At 45.3% G+C, this 13429-nt stretch overlaps 1 protein-coding gene across 1 annotated transcript; it reads left to right on the plus strand.

Annotated features, from left to right (window-relative positions):
- The first annotated feature begins 258 nt into the window (after positions 1-258).
- Positions 259-12751, plus strand: TAF8 (TATA-box binding protein associated factor 8). Its single transcript, XM_083172977.1, has 8 exons — positions 259-406; positions 6095-6251; positions 7364-7462; positions 7539-7601; positions 7899-8023; positions 8174-8321; positions 11052-11194; positions 12099-12751. The coding sequence occupies exons 1-8, from the start codon at positions 359-361 to the stop codon at positions 12228-12230; spliced, it is 915 nt and encodes a 304-aa protein (XP_083029103.1). The 5' UTR covers positions 259-358; the 3' UTR covers positions 12231-12751.
- The last annotated feature ends 678 nt before the right edge of the window (positions 12752-13429 follow it).

A 13429-nucleotide genomic window follows, 5' to 3' on the forward strand; every position in this document is an offset into this window, starting at 1 on the left:
TTTTAAATAAAAATTCCTCTTTCGATCTAGTCAATGGCATAACGCAGGTAAGATTTTTTTATTCACGTATATTTGCTATTGTGTGGTAACAGTTAGGAATCTGCTTTCCTCAGAAGACGCCATAAACCGTGCTAGCTCTACCCTAAAACTGGTGATGCAAGCTAGTAGCAGCACCATTTGAGTAGCACATGATGTGAGTTGACGTGTCTGCAGGTGCTCCCTACTCACATCTCAGGGCGGAGTCGCGGACAGACAGACTACAGCTCGCTCCTCGTCCCTGCCAGTCCGAGGGAGCGCTGGAGAGAGGGGACTACATTTCCCGGCATACATTTCTGCTGAGAGTGACGCTACATTCAAGATGGCGGAGACGTCAGTAGCTGTGACTGGCCCGGGAAGCTCTGGCACGGTAACGCTTTATGGTGGGGGGTAATAGGCGCCGTGATGTGTGGCTGCGGCAGTGTAATACAGGCAGTCACAGAGCTCCGGTCCCCATGTCACAATATGTAACTATTTACATGGTCTAGTGCAGAGGGTGCGATAGGAGGAACTAAGTCACGTGGGCAACGGTGTGTGACGCTGATAGGCCGGGCGGATTCGCAGAAAGGGTTAATGTGACCCAGTGACTGAGGCACGAGGTCAGTGGGGCCTCGCTGTACAGTACAGTCACGCAGCAGGTCTGGTCATGTATAGCCATTAGCCAATCTACCTGGGACACAACCGGCTGTGTAATTATGCAGCTGTTATGAGACTACAAGTCCCAGCATACTACTAAAGCACATTCAGATGTTGAAGAGTCATGTCACGCTGGTTGTTTAGTAAAGCCCTGTACACACTGACTAGACAATCCACACTGGGGTTGGTATCGTTAACAATTTATCTGGCGCTTGTGAACAATACGATATCGTCCAGTGACATCGCTCGCGGCCACTGATCAGGCAGGTCATTGGCAACATTGCCAAAGTTGACCTGCATGTTTATATTTTATAGCAGGGGTGGGTAACCTTCGGCCCTCCAGCTGTCGTTGAACTACAAATCCCAGCATGCGATGCTACAGCTTTGCTATTTGTCCATGCTAAAACTTTTGCAGGACATGCTGGGATGTGTAGTTCAACAACAGCTGGAGGACCGAAGGTTCCCCATCCCTGTTTTATAGGGCATCCCATTAGATCAACCTATAAAAGAACCACTTTGGCCAAAAACACACATGTGTTTTAAATGGGGCAGGTAAAGCATATCCCCAATAAGCCTTAGATCATACCCATTTATTGTGGCGAGACTGTTACCCCTGTATTGTCACTTACACAACTAATGCCCCCACTAGTGCTGCTTACACACCTAATGCCCCCTGTAATGCCACTTATTCACATCCCCTGTAGTGCCAACTGTACACTTAATGCCCTCTGTAGTGCCACTTATATACATAATTTATTTATTAACAGTTTCTTATATAGTGCACACATATTCCGCAGAGCTTTACAGAGAATATTTGAATATTCACATCAGTCCGTCCAGTATATTGTTGGATTTTGGGAGGAAACCAGAGTACCCGAAGTAAACCCACGCAAGCACAGGGAGAATATACAAACTCTGCACAGTTAGAGCCATGGTGGAAATAGAACCCATGACCTCAGAGCTGTGAAGCAGTAATGCTAATCATTACACTGTCTGTGCTGCCACTTATACACATAATTCCCCCCTGTGCCATATGTACCCATAATTCCCCCTTGGTAGTGCCACTTGTACACATAATGCCCCCCTGTAGTGCCATTTGTACACATAATGCCCCCCCCCCCGTAGTGCCACTTATATAATGCCCACTGTACTGCCATTTATTCACCTAATGTTCACTGTAGTGCCAGTTACTCACCTACTGTTCCCAGTAGTGCCACTTATGCACATATTGCCCCTGTAGTGCTAGTGTTCCCGCTAGGCTGTTTTATCTGCACCCTGCCCGATTTTTAAAGGGCAAAATGCCCCTCTAGCAGTGCCCCACTAAAAGAGCCTGCTGCCTGTCCTGCCGGTGTGCCCAGCGCCGCCGTAGATTGCTTCCCCGGCAGCTCAGGGACTTCGGTGGGGGCCAGGCACACCCCCTTGCGCGATGGTGCCGGCTGGGCCCACCCCCTTTAGTGACAGCGGCGGCCAGGCGCATCCCCTTTAGTGACGTTGCGGCCCGGGACTGCCCACAATGATGACATCACTGGTCCGCCCCCCCTTATGCTGCCCCCGTGCAGCAGCACCCTGCCTACTTAGTTCACTAAGTGCCTCTTATACACACAATCCCCCCATAGTGCCACTTATACACATAATGTCCCTTGTAGTGCCACTTATACATAATGCCCCCTGTAGCGCCACTTATACACAATGCCCCCGTAGTGCCATATATACACGGAATGCTCCCTGCAGTTCCACTTACACGGAATGCCCCCTGCAGTTCCACTTACACGGAATGCCCCCTGCAGTTCCACTTAATAGAAGATTCTCTCTGCAGTGCCGCATAAATGGAATACCCCCTACAGTGTTGCTTAAACAGAATGGCCACTGTAGTTTCAGAATGTCCCCTCACTAACCTCCTCGGTACGGCCTGCACAGCCACTGCTGTTGTCCACAAAGAGGAGGAGAGCGGAATGCAGGGTTCTCCTACCCATCTGGCGGTCGGCTGCCATTTCAAATATTGCACCAGCCAGTGAGGCGATCAGAGCTCGCGGCCCAGCAACCAATCGCCGCAGCTGTCGGTTCACAAGCGCTGGTTAACTGACAGCCTGCACTACATTTGAAATGGCAGCTGGATGCCGATGGGTTAGGGGAAGCGTGCGCTTCACTATAGAAGAGCAGTAGCTGGGGCCCATGGGGGTGCCGGCATCGGCCATCAGTTTGACGGATAGTAATATGGCATGAGTGCATAGGGACGTATTTATGAAGTTCTTATAAAAATGTAAAATGTATACCTGTGCACCTTGGTATGTGCATCAGTGCCTACATTTCTGCCATAGATTGGATTACAGGGGATTGTGGCATTTATACTTTTGCCAGTAGAAGTCTGGGAAATGTAAGATTATGATATATTGTGGTTGTTCCTTGCAAAGTACTGGGTAAGAGCACTCAGTGCCAGATTAACAATGAGGTAGGTGGAGCTATAAAATAAAATAATAAAAATAAAAATAGGATCGTCATCATGGTGAGCACCAACCACCAGCTGGCCACATGGTCGTCCATAAATAAGTAAAGTATTACATTGTTTTTCTATTGGGGCTGATAGAATACAGTCAGGGGTGCCGAGAGGGGGGGGAGGGGGGGGGGAGGAGAGCAGGTACAGTTTACCCAGGCCCAAGCCTGCCAGGGGGGCCCAGATCTGGAGACACAGTTTTTTTTTTATTTGATGGTGAGGGCGCCGGGTCTGAGTGCACCGGAGTCAGCTTTTCAGCAGCGGCATTGGGAGTGCGGATGTGGGCCGGTGTGGGGGCAGCAGCATCACAGAGGTCCTTCTGCTCTCCAACTCCAGGGCCTGTTGCGAGCCCGCCACGTGACTTGGGAGTTTACCGTGGCTCGGCGACAGGGGGAAATTTAGGCTACGTAGTCCCTGGGTGCTGGGAGGAGCTGGGTCAGAGAGAGGAGTACCACCCACTCTACAGAATCCAGCCCGCCCCACTCTCCACAATCTCATCCCAGCCACCACCAGCAGCAGCTTGTGCCAGTGCCATGTCTCCAGCCCAGCAATCCCATACCTGGTACCCCACCCATGTCCAGGTCACTGTGTTCCAAGGCGGAAGGTGGGTGGCTGGTTGATCTGTGTCTGCTGCCTCCCTGCATGCTGCTGGGGCTGAGATCCAACTCTGGAAGTCAGCATGTAACCCCTAGCAGAGCATGTACTGTAACTCCATGACAACAAACGTGTTAACCTATGGCAGAGAATGTAAATCCATGGCAACGAGCATGTTAACCCCTGGCAGATCATGTAACCCCTAGCAAAGCAGGTTAATCCCATGGCAAAGAGCATGTTATCCCCTGGCAGAGCATGTAACTTCAGGCAGAGCATGTAAACTCATGGCAATGAGCATGTTAACCCCTAGCAGGGCAGGTTAATCCCATGGCAAAAAGCATGTTAACCCCAGGCAGAGCATGTTAACCCCTGGCAGAGCAGGTTAATCCCATGGCAAAGAGCATGTTAACCCCTAGCAGAGCAGGTTAATCCAATTCTGGCATATATAAAGAGGGTAATGGAAACTAGGAACTCAAGGGTAATTATGCCACTGTATAAAGCATTGGTGAGACCTCACCTCGAGTACGGAGTGCAGTTCTGGGCCCCGCACTATAAAAAGGACATCATACAATTAGAAAAAGTCCAAAGGCGAGCAACAAAGCTTATTAGGGGAATGGAGAATTTAAGCTACGGGAAGAGATTAAGCAATTTGGGACTATTTACATTGGAAAAGAGACGTTTAAGGGGGGACATGCTCAACATGTACAAGTATATCAAGGGACTTTTCTACTAGAAAGGAATCTAGGACACGAGGGCATGAGTATAGATTAGATGAAAAAAGATTTCATTCAGCTAGTAGAAAGAATTTCTTTACGGTCAGAACGGTCAAACTCTGGAACTCTCTTCCCATAGAGGTGGTAACGGCTTGGAAGGCTATCCACCTTGGAAGCAGTGGCGTAACAAGGGTCCGCAGAGTGTGCGGAGAGCTCCGTCCATGGGGGCCCCAGGAAGTCGTTGTACCGGGGCCCAGGATTTCTCTTGGCGGCCCTGAATACAGTGTCTACATGTGTGTGTAGCACAGGCCATGCCCACACACACTGGTCACACCCCCTCTGCTTCTCTCTTCTGAGTCCCTTAAACCAGTCCTGGGAGCATTGATAAGTCTAATTTCTTGATGCAGCTAAAAAACAAGATTTTTTTTTTAATCTATATGTATCGAAGATATCGGTACTACATTTTGACCTTCTTCTGTTGCACTGGTAGCAAAATGGAAATGGCGAGCATGGCCGTGAAAACGGCCTGGCTCACAGCTATATGCAGTGGGCTCACTGCATTTGCGGTGAACCTCGCTGTTTGGGGGAAGAGGATTTCCCCGGAACATTGTATACAGCGAGTGGCCAGCGAGGGGGTTGGACAGCGAGGATGGCTTTTCCTCGCCAAAAAAAAAAGCCATCCTCGCCATACAAACCCCTCCCGCCGCCGCTCGCCAGACCATTGAATATACTCCCTATATACAGAAGTGTGTGAACAATAACAATGCACCCAAAACATATTGCTGGAACGTTGCAGCCCCCCCTGCAATGCTCCAGTAATATTTTTTGGGTGCATTGTAGGCCCCCCACCTGGCATGCAAGGCAGCCTTGTCCTGTGGTGGTTGGCCCATCAGCTCGATACCCCCAGCAGTTGGAATTTTGCCCCAAAAAATTGTGAGAAGACCTGCACAGAAACGTAGACACCAGTCACAATGCCGGGTCTGGAATTCCGACTGTCAGCATCCTGAACATACTGTAAGTATGTCTGAGCAGGTTAGGGTAAGACTGCTGCCATGGATAAAAAATGGTTAAGCAGTATGGGGAGGATTAGGCAATATAAGGTTATGGTTGGGCTGGTGGAGGTTATAGTTAGGCTGCAGGTAGGTACAGTCAGCACACTTTGACACCCATGTGCCAGAATTGTGTGCCATATACTGATCCTAAGGCTAGTTACGCACTAGTTGATATATCTACAGATGGATCGGGCAGCATGTTCTCCATACATTCTGCCCGATCCATTGGGACTGATGTCACAATTGGGAGAGTACTTCTGCATGTGCCTGCCCATTGAGCTGTCAATCACTGCCGCCTCTGGTGTGGGTATTTGGGTGGTTGTCCGTACACAGCACATCGTGCCGTTATATCTAAAGATTTTGGCCACTGGCTGTGTTGCTGTTGCACAGCCAACGCGTTCCCTGACATATCACTGGTACACACTGACCTATGGTTCATCAATATATTGGCCGTTCAATCAAATTCCCATTCTTCTTTAGAAGTTAATTCCTTCCTCTTGTGAAAGACTTCCACAATGCCATAATATAGTTACTATAACATTTAATTTAGCCCAAATTTTGTTTTTTCTTAGAGATCCTGTGGCCGTGGTGCTTCCACCCCTGCAGATAACTATTTGCTGGCCCGTCGGCGAACACTACAGGTGGTTGTCAGCTCTCTACTCACTGAAGCTGGATTTGAGAGTGCAGAGAAAGCAGCAGTGGAAACTCTGACCGAGATGTTACAAAGCTGTAAGTGTGATGCAAGTGTGCATGAAATAATTTATTTCCTGCACAGTTATATGTGAGATTTATAAACAAGCTTAAGCTGGATACACAATTGACCTCTGAGTTCAGTGGCTGTGCAGGATGTCGGAGGTAAAGGAATTAATTACCCCTTTTTTTAAAAAAACCTGGCATCTTGCACGTCTAATGAAATCGTAGGCTGTCACATTTGCCCAAATGTGTGTAACCAGACGACGCAATGGGACTCTACGTCAACAAAGAAATGCAGGGTGCGGCATTGATAGAGATGTCTTCTTTCGGCCATGAAGGTGGATGCGTGCACATCAGGCATACAGACTGCCTGATATGCTCCCATATAAACTATATGTTGTTCTGATCCACAAAATCAGATGATATATCGCTAAAGGTGCCAAAACACGGTACAATTGCTGGGTGCGATGAGATGCGCACTCCCGCACACATCTCATTGCACAGCTCAAAAAGTATGTGCTGCACATACTTTTTGTACTAGATCTTATCTCATTGCATTGCAAAATGTATGCGATGCGATGCGATCTAGTCCAAATTGTATACAATAATTGTACCGTGTATGGGCACCTTTAGTATGAGCAGCTTTAGAACGAGATCAAGTGGAAAGAGTTCAAGTACCAACCAACCAGCTGCTAACTGTCATTTTGCTAGCAGAGCCTGTAAAGAGTTTGAGCACTCTTTTTTTTCACTGGAGTATTATTATCAACACATAAATAGTGTACAATAAGTTGAACCTACAAAAAAAAAAGGTAATTTGATGTATCAACGTTTGTTTATTTAGAACCTTTTTTCAGGATAAGTGACTTAACCTGACGAAGGTTCGAAATAAACCGAAACGTTGATACATCAAGTTACCTGTGAAGGTCTGACTTTACTGAGAGTGTCACCTTTTTTCTTCTATCCTGTATGCTTGCCATTGGAAGGCACCTGGCAAAAGATAACTACAATTATATATCGGGAGTGCGACACAACTATCTATCTAAATGCTTTGAAAGCTAGTAGATGCATGCATGTTTATATATCAAATAAAAACTACTATTACCATTTATAGTTTAGTCCTCACTTGTCGTTCAATTCTTCAAATACAGATCTTACAGAGATTGGACGCAGTGCAAAATCCTACTGTGAACACACGGCACGCACACAGCCCACTCTGCCAGACATTGTAGTGACCCTAGTAGAAATGGGTGAGTAACTTAAACTAATTCATTATTTGATCTTGCAATATTTTGATTTTGTAGTAACTCTAACCAATTATTGCAGGATTTAATGTGGATACTTTGCCTGCATATGCCAAGCGTTCTCAGAGGATGGTGATAACAGCACGTAAGTGTGTTTCTTTATGTATGTAAATCCATTACAACGGTTTATATAATAACAGACAATCAGATTTCACAACATGTTTACATTTTAGGGTCTATGGGGAAAATATAGTAAGATGGGAGTTATAGTTCGCATGGAATGGAACCACAAATATTGTGAGCAATGCAAATAAATTTAATCCTGAACTCTGGCTTCAATTAAAATTAATCAGATGAAAGATATCCACACGCAAATGTACTGGTTTCCTAGTTTTTTTTTCATGCCTGTGTTAGATATGTTTTTGTTTTTTTTCCCTCTCAGCACCTGTGACCAATCATCCCGTAGTCCCAAAAGCATTGAGTGCAGGGCAGAACAAGCCCCATCCGCCACACATTCCCAGCCACCTGCCAGAGTTTCCAGATCCCCACACTTATATTAAGACTCCGGTGAGAACAATTATGATAATAAAGCCTCTCTCTTTCCAAAGCTGGTGTGTCTGTTATTAAGGGAATATTGTTTTTATTCAGCATAATAATATGGTTATTTACATCTTGGAGTGATTTTTCAACTAATTCACCTACTCCTTATTTTTCAAGACATGTCGAGAGCCAGTTGGTGATTACCAAGTCCTGCGGGAGAAAGCAGCATCACAGCGAAGAGACGTGGAGAGAGCGCTTACTCGTTTTATGGCTAAGACAGGCGAGACTCAGAGTCTTTTTAGAGATGACACCAGCACTTTTCCATGTGAGAGAGTAACTGTCACTGTGCCGACTTGCTTATAAAGGCAGTATTATATTCTTTTTATTCCATATATTGGGCCTAATTCAGAGATGGACACTTTTGCACAGCAGTTGCGACTTGGTATGGGTCATTAGGTTGACCCTGTCTAGTCGACATTCATCTGGTAGACACATAAAAATGATCACTATGCATTAGGTCAACCTAGTCATAAGGTCTACACAAGCAAAAGGTAGACATGGTAAAAGGTTGACATTAGTTCACGTTTTTTTGGTGTCTAGGTTGACATGGGCACCATATAAATGTACCGCGTCCCCTCACATGGCTTGCTGCCCTCGCCATTTTATTCTCCTATGTCCACTGGGATGGTAAAATATGAACAAGTCGGTTAAAAAAAAAAAAAAATATTTTTAACCTTTTTCGATGTCGACCTTTTGCTTGTGTCCATGTCGACATAATGCATTCAATCATTTTCATGTGTCGAACTAATGACTGTTGAGGTGTCTGAGGGAAAAATGCCTCATACCAGCATCTTCAATATGATGCCTGCCTCTGAAGATGCAGGATCAGATCCACATCGCAACCATCGATTTACAGCATTGGCCATCTGAGTAAGCATACTCTTACTCAGAATGCTTATCTCCTGACTGCTTGCAAGGCCAGTATATCTGAACTGGAAGCCTTGTCATTCCTAGAAAACAGGGCCGATACCCCTCCTATTTGTAGAACTGTAGCATGTATCACTGCATGCAATCTCTCGGGACTCTATTTGCACATGTGCAGTCCATCAAAATACTGGAGATGTATTAAAGCCATTGGGTTTATTTACATCTCTGAATCAGGCTCATTATTTACTTCAAACGTTCTCCAGTTTTTCAAGTTTACATAGTAGTTTAGGTTAAAAAGACTCGTGTCCATCAAGTTAAACCTTTGATTACCAGTTTTATCCCTGGAAGTTTTTATCAAATAAATGATCGTCTAACCTTAATTTAAATTCCTTAATTTTACTGCCCTGACCGTAAAAAAAAAACCTTCCTTCTAAAGGGGGTATTCAATCTCCCGCTGCTATTCCTGACGGGGTGGGGGCCTATTTAATGCTGTCTTTCCCAACAGCATTGAACAGGGATTTTTGGCAGAACCGACCCGACTTTAAAAGAAGTCGGGCCCGTTCTGGCGAGGATTGTCATGGATTGTCGAGCTCCCGGCCGCAGCTTGTGGCCACGCCCCTTTTTCAGCATTCATCAGGCGGGACATTTAGTCCCGCCTGCCTGTTCTTTGTTGAGCCTGCCGAAAATGGGACAGGGTCACGGCCGATGTTCCCTCTAATTTTACGAAGGCTGTGTACGGCAAAAGATATTTTTTGTGCAACAAATAACGATATAAAGGCCTAATAAACAAAATGGTTAATTTTTATATTCCCCCACAGTGCCAGGAACATAAATGCCCCACACAGTGCCAGGAACATAAATGCCCCCCCCCACAGTGCCAGGAACATAAATGCCCCACACAGTGCCAGGAACATAAATGCCCCCCCCCCCCACAGTGCCAGGAACATAAATGCCCCCCCCCCCCCCCACAGTGCCAGGAACATAAATGCCCCCCCCCCACAGTGCCAGGAACATAAATGCCCCTCACAGTGCCAGATACATAAATGCCCCCCACAGTGCCAGATACATAAATGCCCCCCACAGTGACATTCCCCTTACCATGAGGCTGTCATGCCTAAATCCAGTGACTTCGGTAGGCCACGGGTGGGTGGGCCGCTGCTGAGCTACTCAGTGCGCGCTGTGCGGCAACATACCTTTGTGCACTCGGGTGTAATGTCTATGCGTGCACTCGGTGAGTAGTGTGCATGTGCACACCTTAGAGAGAATACTGGTCGCGGCTGTCTGGCCAGCACGACGGTCGTGACCCGGGATTGAATATTCCCCTATGTGTACTACTCCTCCTTCATGTCCTAGTATCTGATTTAGGAGTAAATAGGCTGCTTGACAGATCGTTGTATTGACCCTTAATATATTTGTACATGTTAAGCATGTCTCCCCTTAAACGAGTGGTTCCCAAACTGTGTGCCGTGGCACACTAGAGTGCCTTGGGAGGTTTGCAGGGGTCCCCTGGATTGGTGGTCCATATCCATAAAAAAATATTTATGATTAATGTAATAGGCAAAATGTGGACAAACAGAAGTGAATCCTGTCCATTACCACATAATACCACGTAACTGACTCCAAGGATGAGATATAGACACAATGTATTCAATTGAATATATTTTTTCTTATTTTATTAATGGGAAACTTTTGCCCTAGGGGTGCCATGAAAAGTTTTGATACTCGGGGGTGCTCTGATCAAAAAAAGTTTGGGAACCACTGTCTTTTTTTCCAGCATAACATTCCTAATTTGACCAGTCTGTCTGCACTTAAGGCCCCCATTACTTTTATTACCTTGGTTGCCCTTCTCTGGACTTTTTCCAATTCTATGATGTCATTTTTTGTAATGTGGAGCCCAGAATTACACTCCAAATTCTAGATGGGGTCTAACAAATGCCCTGTACAGTGGTATGATTACAATGATGTCTGAAGCTTCCATGCCCCTTTTTATCCAGGCTAGTATCTTATTTGCTGCTACCGTACACTCAGCATTGCAGCCCAGTTTGTTATCAATTTGTACACCTAGGTCCTCTTCCAAATCATTCTATACCTGTGTCTTGATTTCCTTGTTGCTTACTGTCTCCTCCAGTGATCGCTGCTCGTCCTCTGTCCATACCATATCTGAATGCTCTCCTCCCGTCAGAACTAGAGCTTCAACAGGTTGAAGAGACTGATTCCTCAGAACAAGATGACCAGACTGATACAGAAAACCTCTCCATGCACCTTCAAGGGGTATGGTGTCAAGTATTATTGTTTATAGCAAAGTGCTTTACCTCTTTCTAGTTATTTGTTGTTTGCATTAGTCTTATTTCCTTATCTCAATGTTTTTCTAAACCTTTTTTTTTCATATTTGGAAAAGTTTCCAATTGTGACTTATTGGACATCTTCAAGAATTTAAAATGCCCCCTTTACACTAACAACATTTCCCGGGTTATTGCCAGGTTCACTCGGGTCGGGTTCTGTGTAAATGGTCTTCTTTAAAATAACCCGGACACAAAGACCTGGCAACCCACCCCAGGAAATGTTGTGGGTTGAACACGGGTGAGACCCGTGTTCAGGGACAGTGTAAACGGGTTACCCTGGTCGTCCAACCCGGGACCCATTTAGATTAATGGAGGAGAGCCCATACCTCCTGACCGCTGTGCCCTGTGGCCAGTACGGAGGTTGGGGCAGGGCATGCAGTCTCTGCTGCTGTACTATGCAGACAGCAGTGTGGCTGCGGAGGATTCCTGTGTGCGGCGTCCATTTACCTCATGGACAGAGGCTAGGGGCACAGAAGAAGGCTGGGGGCAGTCTGGCAGCTTTCCCAAGTGCTGGGTTTGCCCCCATGTGTTGTAGATGCCACAGGGGTCCCAGCCAGCGGATTTTTCGGCGCTTGGAGATTATGTAATTTCCAAGCGCCGGCATCAAAGACACTGTACATAGTGTAAACGGTGCTGACCTGGTTCAGCACCACAGCGCAAATGAGGTGGATCTGTCATTTGATCCGGATTGCAACTTTATTCCAAATACCTGGTCAAATCCGGAATTTTTGTTTAAAAGTACTATAAGTATGTTTTACCAATTTCCTTCAGAAATATGCTATTAAGGACTTCTTCTCACAGTTCTTTTTAATTGTGGCCTTTCTATTTCTTAGGATGATTCCGGCGCAGAGAAAGAGAATTCATCGGCTCTGCAGCAAAATTCACTTAAGGGTGGCGAGGATACACTGATTGATAATCCCTATTTGCGGCCTGTGAAAAAACCTAAACTGAGGCGTAAAAAGTAACAAAGTTGCAGTTTAGAAGGGACGTCTGGGAAAACTGGCGTCCTCTGGACACACAGGTTATGTGGTTGGAGATCAGGCTGAGAATGTGCTGTTGCACCCGTACTGCCACACCATCTGCAATTTCGGTAGAAAGCTTGCTCACATTAATTCTGGATGTTTTAGGGACTGTTGCACTATATTGCTTTGGGAACTTCAAAAAAGGGTTGGCTTGTGACAAATATTGTCCAGTCAGTATTGCAAGAATCTATCTCTTAAAAAACTTCTATGTCAGACCCTAGCACTGTCATATGTATCCGGATTCTTCCATGGGTGAAGAGATGGGTTTTCTGTTTTGTTTTTGTTTTTCTATATTGCCCTGAGTTTAGGGCAAAATATACATTGTGTTGATTTTCTTAATAAAAAAATACAACTTAATCCATGTGTGCCAAATGTAGATCCACTGATAAATTGAATGTAAAGTGCACATAAATAATTTGTTTCACAGCTATGGCATAAATAAATATCTTCCCAGGATAAATCTATTCAGTGTTTCTACACTTGTATGTAATTATAACAAGGGAGTGTAAACCCTCGTCACATACCAATATTATAGCAGTTGACAGCAGTGGCTCATAACTGGGTAAAGGCGGCATTTTAGTTGTGTCACGTCTTCGTTCGACTCACTGCTGCTGAGGTTATTTTACAATTGCTCTGAATTTTTTGATGTGACTGGGGTTTTCCATTCTGATCTAAAAAACACACTTTAGCAATGTTGGACCTCCTAGCCCAGTGGTTCCCAAACTTTTTTGAATCACGGCACCCTAGAGTATCAGAATTTTTTTCACAGCACCCGTAGGCTAAATGTTAGATACCAAGGTACTTCAGAAATGTTTTTTTAAATTAAATAAGTTGTGCTTATATGGCATACTTAGGTCCAGTTATGTGGTGAGGAACATGATTCACTTCTGTTTATCCACATATTTTATAATTGGAAGTCACAAACTGATTTTCCTTATGACATTGACCATATATAATTTGAATTTGCCCTGGACCACCAACCCAAAAATACCAGCCAGATATTCAATAGCTTCTATTGAGAAGACTTTTGTTTTAATGGTTGTACATACAGGTTGAGTATCCCTTATCCAAAATGATCGGGACCAGAAGAATTTTGGATAACGGATTAGTCTGAATTTCTGAATATTTTTATATTTCAATGA

The sequence above is a fragment of the Crinia signifera genome, chromosome 2, assembly GCF_055691185.1.
Source record: "Crinia signifera chromosome 2, ASM5569118v1, whole genome shotgun sequence".
Classification (NCBI taxonomy): Eukaryota; Metazoa; Chordata; class Amphibia; order Anura; family Myobatrachidae; genus Crinia; species Crinia signifera.